Below are 18357 nucleotides of genomic sequence, written 5' to 3' on the forward strand. Positions count from 1 at the left end.
TGTCAGAACTGTCGTTGATCCACTGTTTAGCCCACTGTTTGTCTCTGTCTCTCCCCTGTTTGTTGTTCTGCTGTGGCCTTTGACCTGGCCTCTTGACCTCCGGGATCAGGGTGTGGGGTGTGCAAGCGGATGATGCCAGCCTTTGAGCAAGCTGCCACACAGATGAAGGGTGCCCATGTAAGTATTGCAGTTTCATTGGCCTGCTAATAAAGGCAACGTCGTTGTTCTCTTGGTGCATCATTCCATTTCATCAAGGGTTCAGTCCTGAGTTAGACTTTGGAGATACAGTGCAGAAAATGGCCGGTCCGCCCACGGAGTCCACGCCGACCAACGATCACCTCATACACCAGCACTATCCTACACACACTAGGGACCATTCACAATATTTTACTGAAGCGAATTAATCTACAAGCCTGTACGTCTTTAGAGTGTGGGAGGAAACCGGAGCACCCGGAGAAAACCCACACGGTCACAGGGACAACGTACAAACTCCGTACAGACAGCGTTCAGAGTCACGATTGAACCCTGAGTTTCTGGTGCTGTAATGCAGGCACTCTGGCGCTATTAGGCAGCATCTCTACTGCTGCGCCACTGTGCTGCCTTAAAATTAAATAAAATCTACGGTAATGATATCTTTGATATCTGTCCTTGTCAGATTTCCCAAACTTCAACACCTCGCACTTCTCTGTATTAAATTCCACCAACCATTCCTCAGCCCAGCTGCCCGATTAAGATCCTGCTACAATTTCTGACAACCATCTTCACTTTTTACAATACCACCCACTTTAGTGTCATCTGCAAATTTGCTAATCATGTCTTGCATGTTCTCATCCAAATCATTGATATAAATGGGCCCAGCGCCGAGCCCTGAGGCAACACCACTAGTCACGGCCCTCCAGTCCGAAAGACAACCTTCCACCACCACCCTCTGCTTCCTTCCATCAATCCATTCTTATCCAGTTACCTATCTCTCCTTGGATCCCATTCAATCTAACTTCCAGAGCAGCCTACCATGCGGAAACTCGTCAGGAGATGCGTGGAGGTACAGTACACAGACTTGCTAATTCACGCAGTTCTGTCTCTACATACACCCTTGTTTCAAATCATTCAAAAGCACATGGTGCTGGAGCAACTCAGCAGATCAGGCAGCATTTCTTGTGGTTCCAACCCGAAACGTCACCTATCCATATTCTGCAAGGATGCTGCCTGAACTGCTGAGTTACTCCAGCAATTTGCCTCTTTTTTTTGTGAACCAATATCTGCGGTTCTTTGCATCTCAAATCATTCACTTGTCTTTTGACAATGGGTTCTGCTGGACTTTTAAAATATTATCTAACCATTTGCACGTGCGTACACATACAGGTGTGTTCAAAGCACACTGTATTAGCTAACAGCCCCAGTATTCTTTGCCCCCCAAGTTCCCTGCAGACCAGAGACCATCATTCTTTCACTGTGGCTGGATCATTGGTGATTAGCGAGCAGAGATAAAACAATTAAGAATTGGACCTGGTTCTCACGATGATGCTACCAAAAAACATCAGAAGACTTAGTTTAGTTTAGAGATACAGCGCGGAAACAGGCCCTTCGGCCCACCCAGTCAGCACGGACCTAAAACCCTCGCACACCAACACCACCCTACATTAGGGACAACTATGTTTATACCGAGCCAATCAACCCACAAACCTGCACGTCCCTGGAAACCAAAGCTGCCGGAGAAAACCCACGCAGGCCACGGGGGGGGGGGGGGGAGAGGGAACGCACAAACCCCGCACCTCGCCAGGATCAAACCCAGGTCTTTTGCGCTGCAAAGGACATGTCACGGGGTGCCTCCTGCACGGTCGTGAGTAGTCGCCCAAAGAGCCGTACCTTTTTTTCTCGTCGCCGCTGGATTTTCAACATGTTTGAAGATTTTCGGCGACCTGCTGCGACTATGACGGTTGCCGGCAAGTCGCCGGAAAAAAAAAACACGTAAGTGGGACAGGCCCTTAAGGCAGCAACTCCACCGCGCAGCCCCCCAAGGAAGGTGGGAGGAAAGCAGCGCAAACTCCCCATGACCGTCGGGAGACCACTAAACCACTTCAGCCGCAAACCACAAAGTTTCCTGCTGCCAAATCGCGCAGCTGCCTCGTGTCACTGTTTAATTCACGACTTCCTGCTAACACTCGGTTATCTCAGTTTTAGATTGTAATCTGGTCTTTTCCCAGCTGGGACCTACTGCATCGCCCTGTCTGTTCAGATTTGTAACAAAACAAACAATTGGGAGTTTTAATTGTGGATTTAAGCAAGACCAAATAAAGCCATCATTTCTCAGGACTGGAACGAACACGCACTTCACTAGCGTTAGATATCAAGGCTAGTTTAGTTTAGAGATACAGCATGGAAAGGCCCTTCGGCCCACCGGCTCCACTCCGACCAACAATCCCCCCACATTAGCACAATCATACGCACACTAGGGACAATTTACATTTATAGCAAGCCTACAAACATGTACGTCTTTGGAGTGCGGGAGGAAACCGATGATCTCGGAGAAATCCCACGCAGGTCACGGGGAGAATGTACAAACTCTGTACAGACAGCACCTGTTGTCGGGATCGAACCTGGGTCTCTAGCGCTGTGAGGCAGCAACTCTACCTCTGCGCCACCATGTCGCCCTCAATGCAAGCTGCTGGAATATTATTCATGAAGAAGGTCAAGGTTTGAATGGTCAATTAGAGTTTTAATTGAAGGCGCATTAGTGGTTCATCAAGACTAATGCATATTGTTTTCTGCATAGGTAATGGTCGGAATGAATGTCCACCCTTCCGAATTTGATGAACTCAAACAGGAGTTTAACGTTAAAGGATACCCAACTTTCTGTTACTTTGAGTAAGTCTTGCTTTATTGACCCAGTGGTGGTGAGGATAACAATTAAGTTCAAGCCACCTTATACGGCTTTGCGGTTTCATAAGTGATAGGAGCAGAATTAGGCCATTTGGCCCATCAGGTCTACTCCGCCATTCAATCATGGCTGATCTATCTCTCCCTCCTAAGATCTACTCTGGAATTTTGAAGGATGAGAGGGAATTTTATTGAAACATATAAGATTATTAAGGGATTGGACACGCTAGAGGCAGGAATCATGATCCTGATGTTGGGGGAGTCCAGAACCAGGGGTCACAGTTTAAGAATAAGGGGTAGGCCATTTAGAACGGAGATGAGCAAAAACTTTTTCACCCAGAGAATTGTGAATGTGGAATTCTCTGCCGCAGAAGGCAGTGGAGGCCAATTCTCTGGATTCTTTCAAGAGAGAGTTAAAGATAGTGGAGTCAAGGGATATGGTGAGAAGGCAGGAACGGGGTACTGATTGTGGATGATCAGCCATGAACATATTAAATGGCGGTGCTGTCTCGAAGGGCCGAATGTCCTACTCCTGCACCTATTGTCTATTGTCCCCTACCTTCTCCCCATAACCCCTGACACTCGTACTAATCAAGTCTATCTCTGCGTTAAAAATACCCATTGACTCGGCCTCCACAGCCGTCTGTGGCAATGAATTCCACCGATTCACCTCCCTGACTTCCTGACAGTGTGACCCTACAAGATGTTTATGTCTGTCAAAGTTATACTTTCCGCTTTCTAGGATGTGGACCTTTATCAGAGGTTAAGAACTTAATGAGGGAGATTTTGGTGGCGTATAAAAAATAATACGCCTCGCTATTTGAAATAAACTTCCTTCCCATTTACAGTAATATCTCCTTCCCTCCGGCCCACTCAAGTGATATCACAGATAAGGGGAATTAGAGATTGCATCAGTCATTTTCATAAATGGGAAAGTTCTCTGACTTTGAACTCGCCTGTGCCTTGGTGCAAAGTAAAACGCACCATTGTTGCTCTGTAAAATAACTTGTGGAGGATGTGTGGGTTGTTCAGACCAAATTGAGATGTATTTGAAGAGCATACGTGATTTAAATTCATCCAAGATGCGTATAATATTACCTCATCTATTTTTTTGTGTAGCTTCGTATGTTTTTTTTGCTAGTCTTTTTTTCCCCAGGGAACGAACAAGCCTTAAACAACCAGTAAAGTGGGAAAAGGAAGGAATTGAGAAATATTTCAAAATGCCTTTCCCATCCAAATGTTCTCTCCTCCCACGCATAAAGGCAGAGAGTTTTTTTTCAACGGTTACAAATTGTGCAAACTTTGGCCACCCTTTGTTTCTCACTCAAGTATCTCTTTCCTCCCGTTAGCTAACTCCCTTGGCAGCATTACTCTGTGCATGACAAACACAAAATGCTGGAGTAACTCAGCGGGACGGGCAGCATCTCTGGAGAGAAGGAATGGGTGATGTTTCGGGTCGAGACCCTTCCTCAGACTGAAGAAGCCGTCTGAAGAAGGGTCTCGACCCGAAACGTCACCCATTCCTTCTCTCCAGAGATGCTGCCTGTCCCGCAGAGTTCCTCCAGCATTTTTTTGTCTATCTTCGGTGTAAAAAACAGCATCTGCATTTCTATCCTGCACAGAGTTTTAGGATTGTCGGATACAAGTTTATCTACCCGATTTTTTTTTGGCGACTTGCCGGCACCCGTCATAGTCACCTCCAGTTTAAATTCCATTTGGAATATTTTGGAGGACCAAGAAACCAAGAACCAAGAAGTCACAGCAGGTCGCCGAAAATTTTCAAAAATTTCAAAATCCAGCGGCGACCAGAAAAAGATACGACTCTTTGGGCGACTGCTCACGACCAAACAGGCGTCACCCCGCGATATGTTGCGTAAGTGTGACAGGACCGGAATGCTCCAACCCACTTTGAATTCTTTTTTTTTCCTTTAAATGTTAAAACAGCAGTATGACAATTTTTCAGTGTGCCCAGTAAGTTTAAATAAAGTATGGGGACTAAGGTACAGTAAATTAAAAGGGAGGGTTGGAAAAAGAACCAGGTAGGTTTCAAGGCAGAGGAGCTGATGGAACTAGGTGGGTCCCATGTGCATGGATGGGGAAGGTGGTAATACTCCCTTGAGAGTTAGCAGGCAGTTTGACTGCAAGATAGACACAAAATGCTGGAGTAACCCAGCTGGACAGGCAGCATCTCTGGATAGACGGCATGGGTGACGTTTCAATAGACAATTAGTGCAGGAGTAGGCCTTTCAGCCCTTCGAGCCAGCACTGCCATTCACTGTGATCATGACTGATCATCCACAACCAGTACCCCACTCCTGCCTTCTCCCCATATCCCTTGACTCCGCTATCTTTAACAGCTCTATCGAACTCTCCCTTGAAAGCATCCAGACAACCGGCCTCCACTTCTTTCTAAGGCAGAGAATTCCACAGATTCACAACTCTCTGGGTGAAATTTCTTTTGCTCAAAATGGCCTACCCCTTATTCTTAAACTGTGGCCCCTGGTTCTGGACTCCCCCAACATCGGGAACATGTTTCCTGCCTCTAGCGTGTCCAATCGAGACCCTGACTCTCAGACTGAAGAAGGGTCTCGGCCCAAAACGCCACCCATTCCTTCTCTCCATAGATGCTGCCTCACCCGCTGAGTTACTCCAGCATTTTGTGTCTATCTTCGGTTTAAACCAGCATCTGCAGTTCCTTCCTACATCATTGACTCTGTGCACTACAAACAAACTTTATCATCTCCTGCTCTGCCTGTTGGTAAATGTGCATTTTTCCATTCTATTTATGCAATCACAATTTTTTGGCCTCCACTCTGCACATCCCTCCCTGAGAATTCAGACCAATAACATCACTTCAAAGTAGCGTGGTCTTGGGAATTAATTATTTTTTTATAGAATCCAACGGTACTGCGGAGGCTGTTTCTCCTATCGTGCCCGTGTCTTTGAAAGTGCTGCCAATTAGCCCAGACCGCCTAGTCTTTCCCAATAACCCTGCAAGTTTTCTCTTTTTAATGTATTTCTTCAATTCCCATTTGCAAATTGTTATCGAGTTTGCTTCCTACGTCCTCACAGGCAGTGAATTCTTAATTGCAATTTGCTGCATTTTAAAAATAATCTTTTCATCTTCCCCCCCCCCCCCCACCCCCCACCCTTAAGTGTATTTAATTTTTTAGATTAGCGATACAGCTTGGAAACACTGAGTCCATGCCGACCAGCGATGACCCGTTCACACGCGCTCTCTGTTATCCCACGTTCTCATCCATTCCCTACGGGTGAGGGGAATTTTACAGATTGACGATTAACCTACAAACTCGCACGTCTTTGGCATGTGGGAGGAAACCGGAGCACCCGGAGGAAACCCACGTGGTCACGTGTGCGAATCGCACCCGAGGGCAAGATCGAACCCGGGTCTCTGGCTCCGTGAGGCAGCAGCCCGACCATCTGCACAACTGTGCCGTCCCTTAAGTTTTTTGGCCAAACATCTTAACAAATATCTTAAGTCTATGTCACCTGATTTTAGACTCGAGCTGCAGCTCCATCGGCCCATCGATTCGCGCCGACCAACGATCACCCCGTACACACTAGCACTACCCTACACACCAGGGACAATCTCCAATCTACAGAAGCCAATTAACCTACAAAACCTGTACGCCTTTGGAGTGTGGGAGGAAGCCAGCCCACCAGGAGAAAACCCACGCTGGTCACGGGGAGAAAGTACAAACTCCGCACAGGCAGCACCTGCAGTCAGAATCGAACCCGGGTCTCTGGCGCTGTGAGGCAACGACTCTACCCCAGTGTGCCACTGTGACGCCATAGTATTATTTATACTTTTGCGACGGAAACAGTTATTTTTGGTTATTCAAGGCCCATCATAACTTTGAACTTCTTATAACTTCTTAATTGCCCCTGCTCTAAAAATAAACCATACATTGAAACTAAAGCGCCATGTTCCATCCACCATGTTAGTGAGACTTTGGAGCTATCTAAAATGTTGTCATCTTTCCGTAAGTGTATACGCCTAAAGGTTATGATTGTAAATACCTTGACTTTAGATTCTTAGGATTTATTTCTGAAGGCAAAGATACACTGGGAATAGGAAAAACAATAGACAATAGGAATAATCAAAGGTGTGTACCCTATCTGTACAGATTGTAGAGTAGAGTTAGAATGCTTTGGAGGAGAAACAATACGATAGAACTTTATTTATCCCAGGAGGAAAATTGATCTGCCAACAGTCATAAAAACACAAAATACACAAAACACAAAATCCATCAAACATGAAATTGAAGTGCGAGTGGAAAGGCTTGGGGGATGTGTGAGGAGGGGGGTTGGGAGAGAGTCAGTCTCAGTCTACCCCGCGACAGAAGGGAGAGTTGTAAAGTTTGACACCCACAGGGAAGAAGGATCTCCTGTGGAGGTTCTGTGCTGCATCTTGGTGGAACCAGTCTGTTGCTGAAGGTGCTCCTCAGGTTGACCAGTGTGTCACGGAGGGGGGGGGTGAGCTGTATTGTCCAGGATGCTCCGCAGTTTGAGGAGCATCCTCCCCTCCAAGACCACCTCCCGTGAATCCAACTCCAACTCCGCCCCCAGGACCGAGCCGGCCTTTCTGATGAGTTTGTTGATCCCATTGGCATCGGCGGTCTACGCCCTGCTGCCCCAGCACACAACAGCGTAGAAGATGGCACTGGCTACCACCGATTGATAGAACATCTGCAGCATCTTACTGCAGATGTTGAAAGAGCGGAGTCTCCTCAGAAAGTACAGTCGGCTCTGTCCCTTCTTGTACAGGGCCTCAGCGTTCCTGGACCAGTCCAGTTTACTGTCCAGGTAAACTCCGTGGTATTTGTACTCCCTGGTAAACTGCTTCCTAATCTAACTGATCACCATCCATTTTCTGTCACAAAGCAACACATGGTTTTAAGATGAAGACTAAGGGAAAAAATGAAATGCATGTAACTATTTGACTGGAAAATAACATTTTTTCAAAGTTAAAAATAGTCATTAGAGTTGAGAAAGCTGATCCTTTGGAGAAATTTGGATGAACTTGATTGGAATTCTGCCCAGACTGACCCGTAGTTTGACAAAAAATAGAAACGTTTTAAAATGTTTAAAATATATGTACAAAATGTAGTTTAGTTTAGAGATACAATGCAGGAACAGGCCCTTCGGCCCACAGTGTGCCCGCCGACCAGCTATCTACGCGCAATGGCACTATCAATGGACAATAGGTGCAGGAGTAGGCCATTCGGCCCTTCGAGCCAGCACTGCCATTCAATGTGGTCATGGCTGATCATCCCCAATCAGTACCCCGTTCTTGCCTTCTCCCCATATCCCCTGACTCCGCTATTTTTAAGAGCCCTATCTAGCTCTCTCTTGACAGCATCAGAGAACCTGCCTCCGCCGCCCTCTGGGGAAGAGAATTCCACAGACTTTATCTGTAGGATAATTGAGAAATATCCTGCACACACTGGGGACAATTTACATGAATACCAAGCCAATTAGCCTACAAACCTGTACGTCTTTGGAATGTGGGAGGAAATGCGGGCAAACCCGGGATAAAAACCCGCGCGGTCACGGGGAGAACGTACAAACTCCGTACAGATAGCACCCGTAGTCGGGATTGAACCTGGGTTTCTGGGGCAGTAAAGCAGCAACTCTACTGCTGCGCCACCGTGCAGCCCTGTTGTTGACTGTGTTTAGTTTTCAGCTGATTTTTGTTAAAAAGCTTCCTTCCACCTTTTTATAAAAAAAAATTCCAGAAAGTAATCAGATCATTCCACTTGACTGCTAAATTATTTAAATTAAAATATCTTTAAGTAGATGCACAGAATCTCTTGCCCAGAGTAGGGGAATCGAGGACCAGATGAAGGGGAAAAGATTTAATAGGAATCTGAGGTGTAACCTTTTCACACAGAGGGTGGTGGGTGTATGGAACAAGCTGCCGGAGGAGGTAGTTGAGGCTGGGACTATACCAACATTTAAGAAACAGACAGGTACATGGATAGGACAAGTTTGGAGGGATATGGATCAAACGCAGGCAGGTGTGACTAGTGTAGCTGGGACATGTTGGCTGGTGTGGGCAAGTTGGGCCGAAGGGCCTGTTTCCACACTATGACTCCATAAGTCTTCCCTTTTGTTTCTTCCAAACTTCCGGCCAAAATACATTTTGCTTTTAAAAAGCACTCTTAAATAATTTGTTTTTAATGCATTTGCTCCCATTTGCACGAAATTATCACAATGCAATCTGTGTGTAATACACTGAAATCTTTTGAACTGATAAATAGATAAAATCTTGGAGACACAAGGAACTGCAGATGCCGGAATATTGAACAAAGCGCAAAGTGCTGGAGTAACTCAATGGGTCATGCAGCATCTGTGAAGGGAAATGGTCAGGCAACCTTTCATGTCAGGATCCTCCTTCGAACTGATTATAGTCGGGGGGAGATAGCTGGAAAAAAGGTTGGGGAGGGTCAAAGCCTGGAGAGTGATAGGTGGATACAGTGGGGGGGGGGGGGGTTGAGTGGCCATTTCCCTTCATTGACTGGACAATGGCTAGAGATGAAAAGGAGATAAAGTGGTAGCAGTTCATAAGTAATAGGAGCAGAATTAGGCCATTCGGCCCATCAAGTCTACTCCGCCATTCAATCATGGCTGATCTAGCTCTCCCTCCTAACCCCATTCTCCTCCCTTGTCCCCATAACCCCTGACACCTGCACTAATCGAGAATCTATCAATCTCTGCCTTAAAAATATCCATTGACTTTGCCTGCACAGCTTTCTATGGCAATGAATTCCACAGATTCACCACCCTCTGACTAAAGAAATTCCACCTCATCTTTCTAAAGGTATATCCTTTTATTCTGAGGCTAGAGAAGAGGAATGAAATGTAACGGCAAAAGTAGTTATACGTGGAAGATGATAGTGGGTTGTGTCTAGATTAAGCAATATCCGCCTTGTTCACAGTGAATGGGGGTGCTGGCTCGTAGGGCCGAATGGCCTACTCCTGCATCTATTGTCTATTGTTGAGTTGATATCAGTCTATAATAACTGCTTCAGTTTCTTTATTGCTTTGTTTGCAGAAATATTCATTCCATAACCAGACATTTCCTGCTCTTTATTAAGAAGAGCTTGTGAGTTTGTAAATTCATAAGTGGTAGGAGCAGAATTAGGCCATTCAGCCCATCAGGGTGTTTCTTACAGCGCCATTGAGTGAACACTGAATGTGACAATTGATTTTCTTATTCTCTGTCTTCTTTCAAAGGAAGGGGAAGTTCCTATTTAATTTTGAAAACTACGGAGCCACAGCCCAAGATTTTGTCGAATGGATGGAAACGTAAGTTGGAAGCGTTGGATTTTCAGGCAGAATTACGTGTCCCATACCTTGCTGATCCCGCAGGCACGGCTGCAAAGAATGGAACCTTTTTCACACCCTTGCAGAAGCTTTTTGCTCAGCACATTAACAATGTAAATGCTTCACTGCTTTAAAATTACAAACCTACGTTTGCTGTCAGCTTAACTATATTTCATAATGCAAAGATGCTTAATTGCAGCACTGTCATTTAATTTCCCTTTGATCCGAGCAAAATTTTATTCATAGCTTATTGTTATGCACTAGTCCTGGATCTACATGACTACATTATCGAAGGCTTTTTATCATCGTATACTGAGGTGCAGTGTAAAGCTTTTATGTTGCGTGCTATCCAGTCAGCGATAAGACTAGAGATGATTACAATCAAGCCGTCCCCAGTGTACAGATGCAGGATAAATAAAGGGAATAATGTTTAATGCGAGATGAAGTCCGATTAAAATATAGATTGAAGGTCTCCAATGAGGTAGATGGTAGCTTGGGACCGCTCTCTAGTTTCACCGCAGTCTTCTAAAGGAGGAGCAACAAAAATGTTTAATTGCTCCCAAATATTTTGACCACATTCTTTACCTTGTACTTGCCTTCAAGCTCCTCAGCATTAATATTACCAACGTTCTTTTCTCTGTGGATTGTCACCTTGTCGTGGTGGAGAAGCTTGTGTGGACCTGAGATCCTGAGAGCGATGCCGTCTGGAGCTGTGCCCCTGGTAGGGCCACCCATGGCGGTAAGGTCGAGGGGGAAGAGCAATCCAACCAAGACCTCAACGGTGGAACAGGCAGAGGATGATGGCTGACCTTAGTGGGCTGGGAAGGCGGACGAAGGCTGCAGCAGAAAAGGGTCTCCGGTCGTCTTGGACTCCATGCCACTGGATCCTGACCCAGATCTGTCAAGGACCGTGTGGTGGCTGTCTGTACACCAGTCTCCCCGCGTTAAACAAAGTCACGCACAAGCGTCCACCAACCCTGGAGACACCCATGGTCAGCCATGACCGAAGGGGGCCTAAGATGAATAAGAGTTTTTTGTGGACCAACCACTTTAATGCAACTAGACACACACCAACTTCTACTTCCTTGAGAAACTGAAGACATTTGAAATGTCTCCAATGACTCTTCCAAACTATTACCGTCTTCATTGTGGCTATCCCTCGAGGTCGAGGATTATGGTCTACGTTCTGTTGTAGATGCACCATAGAAAGCATTCTGTTACTTTGCATCATAGCTTGGTTCTAGAACAGCTGTGCCCAAGACCGCAGGAAATCTCAGAGAGTCGTAGATGTAGCCCAGTCCATCACACAGACCAGACTGCCCACTGTTGACACCACCTACACCACATTGCCTCGGAATAAGCAGCCAACGTAATCAAAAAGGCTTGTCCCACCCCGGTCATTCCTCCCCCTCCCCCCCCCCCCCCGGGCAGAATTTACCGAAGCTTGAAATCGCGCACCATCGGCTTCCTCCCCGCTGTTATCAGGCTTCTGAACGGTCCTTCCACAAGCTCAGGTACTGTTTCTTTCACCTCTACCCCATTGCAGACATTGTCTGTGGAAATGGAATGGAATACTTTATTGTCACATGTGACAAGGCACAGTGACATTCTTTGTTTGCACACCCAAGGTACACAAGTAGTGGCACTGACAAAGTTACAAAGGACACCGGCTCCTCCTCCATCCAACCACAACCAGAGAGCAGTCCTGAACTACTATCTTATCTACCTCCTCGGGGACCCTCGGACTATCTTTGATCGGACTTTACTGGCTATACCTCGCACTAAAAGTGATTCCCTTATCATGCGTAGGAAGGAACTGCAGATGCTGGTTTAAACCGAATATAGACAGAAAAAGCTAGAAACATAGAAACATAAAAAATAGGTGCAGGAGGAGGCCGTTCGGCCCTTCGAGCCAGCACCGCCATTCATTGTGATCATGGCTGATCGTCCCCTATCAATAACCCGTGCCTGCCTTCTCCCTATATCTCTTGATTCCACTAGCCCCTAGAACTCTATCTAACTCTCTCTTAAATCCATCCAGTGATTTGGCCTCCACTGCCCTCTGTGGCAGGGAATTCCATAAATTCACAACTCTGGGTGAAAAAGTTTTTTTCTCACCTCAGTCTTAAATGACCTCCCCTTTATTCTAAGACTGTGGCCCCTGGTTCTGGACTCGCCCAACATTGGGAACATTTTTCCTGCATCTAGCTTGTCCAGTCCTTTTATAATTTTATATGCTTCTATAAGAAGGCCCCTCATCCTTCTAAACCCCAGTCAATTCATCCTTCTAAACTCTGGAGGAACTCAGCGGGAGAGAAGGAAGGGTCAAGACCTTTCCCAGGTCCAAAGAACGGTCTGGTCCCGAAACATCGCCCATTCCTTCTCTCCAGAGAAGCTGCCTGTCCCGCTGAGTTTCTCCAGTTTTTTGTGTCTATCTTCCCTTATCATGTATCTGTACACTGCGAATGGCTCGATTGTAATCTTGTATTGTCATTCTGCTGGTTGGTTAGCACACAACAAAAGCCTTTCACTGTACCTCGGTACACGTGACAAAAAACAAAATCAAAACCGCAACATTAGACTGTAATTTATCTTCTGCACTTGTATGGTTAATGCTCTTGCATTTACTTTTACCACCAGCCCCCAGGCTCCACAACCAAAGGCCTCTGAGGTTTCGTGGGCAGAGCAAGACTCCGCGGTGTACCATTTGACAGACGATGGCTTCGATGAGTTCCTGGGAGAACATTCATCAGCACTTGTCATGTTTTACGCACCCTGTAAGTTACAGCTCAAGAGTAACCCTTTTTCTGCCACTTGTATGTTTTAGTTTATTGTCACGTTAACCGAGGTACAGTGAAAAGTTTTTGTTGCATGCAGTCCAGTCAGCAGAAAGACAATACACGATTACAATCGATTGCTATCTAAATGGCGTCAAGTTGGGAAAAGGGGAAGTACAACGGGATCTGGGGGTCCTTGTAGATCACTCTGTGAAAGTAAGCATGCAGGTACAGCAGGCAGTGAAGAAAGCGAATGGCATGTTGGCCTTTAAAACAAGAGGAATCAAATATAGGAGCAAAGAGGTCATTCTGCAGTTGTACAGAGCCCTAGTGAGAGCACACGTGGAGTATTGTGTGCAGTTTTGGTCCCTTAATTTGAGGAAGGACATTCTTGCTATTGAGGGAGTGCAGCGTAGGTTTACAAGGTTAATTCCCGGGATGGCGGGACTGTCATATGCTGAGAGAATGGAGCAGCTGGGCTTGTACACTCTGGAGTTTAGAAGGATGAGAGGGTATTTCATTGAAACATATAAGATTGTTAAGGGCTTAGACACGCTAGAGGCAGGAAACATGTTCCCGATGTTGGGGGAGACCAGAACCAGGGGCCACAGTTTAAGAATAAGGAGTAAGGCATTTAAAACGGAGACGAGGAAACACTTTTTCTCACAGAGAGTGGTGAGTCTGTGGAATTCTCTGCCTCAGAGTGCGGCGGAGGCAGGTTCTCTGGATGCTTTCAAGAGAGAGCTAGATTGGGGCCTCTTAAAAATCATGGAGTCAGGGGATATGGGGAGAAGGCTGGAACGGGGTACTGATTGGGGATGATCAGCCATGATCACATTGAATGGCGGTGCTTGCTCGAAGGGGCCGAATGGCCTACTCCGGCACCTATTGCCTATTGTCTATTGAGCCATTTACAGTGTACAGATACATGATAAAGGGAATAACATTCTGTGCAAGGTAAAGCCACCAAAGTCTGATCGAGGATAGTCCAAGGGTCAGCAATGAGGTAGATAGTAGTTCAGGAGTACTGTCTAGTTGGTGGTCTGATGACTCAGTTGCCTGATAACAGCCGGGAAGAAACTGTCCCTGAATCTGGGGGTGTGCGTTTTCACACTTCTGTACCTTTTGCCATTTGGGAGAGAGGAGAATATATATAGGCATATATGCAGTCTTTCCAAGTGAGGCAGAAGTTCTTGTACACCTTCTCGAACCACATCTTGCCACAGAAGGTTGTGGAGGCCGTCAATGGATAATGTTAAGGCGGAGATAGGTAGATTTTTGATTAGTACGGGTGTCAGGGGTTTATTGGGAGAAACGATACGATAGAACTTTATCCCAGAAGGGAAATTGAGAAGGCAGGAGAATTGGTTTAGGAGGGAGAGATAGATCAGCCATGATTGAATGGCAGAGTAGACTTGATGGGCCGAATGGCCTATTTCTGCTCCTATCATTTAGACCTTATAACACCTACTGCCTTCCGATGTTCCCATTGTGGCCTCCACTACGTCAGCAAGACCAAGGGTAGACTCTGCGCCGTTTCGCAGAACACTCGGTCCTCGGTCTACTGGATCTGCCAGTTGCTAACCATTTTAACTCCTCTGCCCATTCCCACACTGAACTTTCTGTCATGGGCATCCTCCATTGCCAGAGTGAGAGCATGCACATACAGGCAGAACAGCACCTCATTCTGCTTGGGTACCTTACAACCTAACGGTAGGACCATTATTTTTAGAAAACATTAGAAGTGATGCAAAATTGGGATAACGCGGAACAAGTTTGCGGGTGATCGACGGTCAGCATGGACTTGGTGGGCCGAAGGGCCTGTTTTCATGCAGTATCAAAACTAAAGTAATCACCCATCCTTGACTTTTAATTATTCAATGAACTTTATTTATCCGTTAGGGACTTTGGTTTAGCACAGTGGCGCAGCAGTAAAGTTGCTGCCTTACAGCGCTTGCAGCGTCGGAGATCCGGGTTCGATCCTGACTATGGGTGCTGTCTGTACGGAGTTTGTACATTCTCCCCGTGACCGCGTGGGCTTTCTCTGAGATCTTTGGTTTCCTCCCACACTCCAAAGACGTACAGGTTTGTAGGTTAATTGGCTTGGTGTATATGTGAAAAATTGTCCCTAGTGTGTGTAGGATAGTGTTAATGTGCGGGGATCGCTGGTCGTTACGGACTCGGTGGGCCGAAGGGCCTGTTTCCGCGCTGTATCTCTAAACTAAACTGAACTAAACTAAAACATCACCACTGCATAGTCCACGTTTGCCACCACTGACTGAAAAAAAATCAACTGGGCCAGCCACTGTGAAACCTTCTGAAGAACAGTCTGCTGAGTGTGCACATTCTTCCCGTGACCGCGTAGATTTCCTCAGCGTTTTTTTCTTAGAGATACAGCGCGGAAACAGGCCCCTCAGCCCACTGTGTCCATGCCAACCAGTGATTCCTGCACCCTAACACCATCCCACACACACGAGGGACAATTTACAATTTTACCAAGCCAATTGACCTACAAACCTGGATGTCTTTGGACCGAAGATCTTGGAGAAAAACCCAAGCAGTTCACGGGGAGAACATACAAACTCCGTACAGAGAAGCACCCATAGTCAGGATCGAACCCAGGTCTCTGGCGCTGTAAGGCAGCAACTCTACCGCTGCGCCACCGTGCCCGCCCCGGTTCTCTGGTTTTGTCTCACATCCCGAATGATACGTGTAGGAAGGAACTGCAGATGCTGGTTTAAACTGAAGATAGACACAAAAAGCTGGAGTAACTCAGCGGGACAGGCAGTATCTCTAGAGAGAAGGAATGGGTGACCTTTCGGGTCAATGCCTTTCTTCCGACTGAAGCAAGGCAGGTTGTCTAGTTTCAGCATAGAAAAACCAGCGTAGACGGGCATCTTGTCTATCGTGGACAGGTTTGGGCCGAGGAGTCTGTTTCTGTGCCGTACGACTCGGAGACTCTATTACTGGGTCTCAATGGTATGGGCCCTTTTCAGCGAGAAGAGAGAGAGAAAGACAGGGCAGCAGTGATCCTCAGTGTCTTGTAGCTGTGCCAGTGAACTAAACCAAGTCAGCCACTAAATCCTGTTCTTAATCAACACAACACTCACTGTTGACAGTACTTGAATCAAGGACAATAGGAGCTAAACGGCAACACAGTTTGTGGCTTAATCTCATTTACAGCAGAAGTGACATCAAACCCAAGCCAAGCCACTGCCTCAGCGAGGAGCTGATAAAATGTGACAGAGTCAGTCTCCACCAGCTATTATTTCCACTTTTAATAAGTTCTGCTCATTGTGGTTGCCCAGTGAAGTGAGTTTTTGGGCTGCTCAGGAAGGCAGTCAGTGCGAGAACATTGCACAAAAACTCCTTCCATCCCGACTGTGGCTGTGAAAATACACTCATGGAGTGATACATTGTGGAAACAGGCCCTTCGGCCCAACTTGCCCGCATCGGCCAACATGTCCCAGCTACATTAGTCCCACCTGCCCGCGTTTGGATCCTAATCCCCCCAAACCCGTCCTATCCATGTACCTGTCTAACTATTTCTTAAATTTTGTTTTAGAACTACAGCGCGGAAACAGGCCGTTCGGCCCACCGGGTCCGCACCGACCAGCGATCCACGCACATTAACACTATCCCACACGCACTAGGAACAATTTTTACATTTACCATACCTGTACGTCTTTGGAGTGTGGGAGGAAACCGAAGATCTCGGAGAAAACCCACGCAGATCACGGGGAGAACGTACAAACATAGAAACATAGAAAATAGGTGCAGGAGTAGGCCATTCGGCCCTTCGAGCCTGCACCGCCATTCAATATGATCATGGCTGATCATCCAACTCAGTATCCTGTACCTGCCTTCTCTCCATACCCCCTTATCCTTTTAGCCACAAGGGCCACATCTAACTCCCTCTTAAATGTAGCCAATGAACTGGCCTCAACTACCTTCTGTGGCAGAGAATTCCAGAGATTCACCACTCTCTGTGTGAAATTTTTTTTTCTCATCTCGGTCCTAAAAGATTTCCCCCTTATCCTTAAACTGTGACCCCTTGTTCTGGACTTCCCCAACATCGGGGAGTTGTACACACAGTACCTGTAGTCAGGATTGAACCAGGATTGAGCATTCGCTCTAAGGCTGCACCACCATGACCGCCCATAGGGATGTTGGGATAGTCCCTGCATCAACTACCTTCCCTGGCAGCTCGTTCCATACACCCACCACCCTTTGTGTGGAAAAAGTTACCCCTCAGATTCCTCTTAAATTTTTTCCTCTTCGCCTTAAAAACAATGTTCTCTGGTCCTGGATTCACCAATTCAAGGCAAGAGACTGTGTGCATTTTACTGGAAATTATACAGTCTCCACCGCAACAGATGTTGATTGTTGTAGGAGAAACGCCAGCCTTCACTAAATTATTCCGCAATCACTTTGTTACACTTAGTCTAAAAAAAATATCTTTGATTTTAATCACGAATACACTCAAATGATTGACTATCAACAGCCGTTTATGTAGAAGCAAGTGGGGAAAATCAACCTGTTGTTGAAAACAGCTCATCAACGGAGAAATTGCAATCACTTGTAACTTAGTCACCGAAGAAGAGGCAATGAATCTCTCTTTTTTTTTTTAAATGGCAGATTATATATATTTTTTGTCACTTCCCCTTCAGTGATTGTTCTGGCAAAGGTGCAGAGAATATTCATTGGGATGTTGCATCAATAGGAAGATTTTAGTTCTTCGGAAAGACAGGATAGGCTGGTTTTGTTTTTTCAGGCCTGACGGAGACAGGGGTGTAATATGTTTGAGTTCGGAAGAGACAAGAATGTTTAGTTGTCATATGTACCAAGCAATAACATTCTTACTTGTAGCAGCATAACGGGGCCTGGATCACAATAGAGGTGTGTAAAACATCGGAGGTGTATAAAATCATGAGAGGAATAAATCGGGTGGACGCACAGAGTCTCTTGCTCAGAGTAGGGGAATCAAGAACCAGAGGACATAGGTTCAAGGTGATGGGGGAAAGATTGAATAGGAATCTGAAGGGGTGACTTTTTCACACAAAGGGTGGCGGGTGCATGAAACAAACTGCCAGAGAAGGTAGTTGAGGCAGGGACTATCACACCGTTTATGAAACAATTAGACAGATACATGGATAGGGCAGGTTTAGAGGGATATGGGCCAAATACAAACAGGTGCGACTAGTTGATGGGGCATGTTGGTCGGTATGGGGAAGTTGGGCCGAAGGGCCTGTTTCCATGCTGCATGACTATATGACTAATGCACATATCAGGTAGTTGAGGCCAGTTCATTGGCTATATTTAAGAGGGAGTTAGATGTGGCCCTTGTGGCTAA

The 18357-nt window shown here is 46.2% G+C and overlaps 1 protein-coding gene across 2 annotated transcripts in view; it reads left to right on the forward strand.

The window, feature by feature from the left end:
- pdia5 (protein disulfide isomerase family A member 5) overlaps positions 1-18357 on the forward strand; it is a 159428-nt gene that overhangs the window by 62455 nt on the left and 78616 nt on the right. For both annotated transcript variants that reach the window (XM_033024867.1, XM_033024866.1), the window contains 4 exons: positions 110-177; positions 2774-2865; positions 10138-10209; positions 12868-13004. In XM_033024867.1, coding sequence (XP_032880758.1) covers positions 110-177; positions 2774-2865; positions 10138-10209; positions 12868-13004 — 369 coding nt within the window. The remainder of the gene's footprint in view (positions 1-109; positions 178-2773; positions 2866-10137; positions 10210-12867; positions 13005-18357) is intronic.

Source organism: Amblyraja radiata, chromosome 7 (assembly GCF_010909765.2).
Source record: "Amblyraja radiata isolate CabotCenter1 chromosome 7, sAmbRad1.1.pri, whole genome shotgun sequence".
NCBI lineage: Eukaryota > Metazoa > Chordata > Chondrichthyes > Rajiformes > Rajidae > Amblyraja > Amblyraja radiata.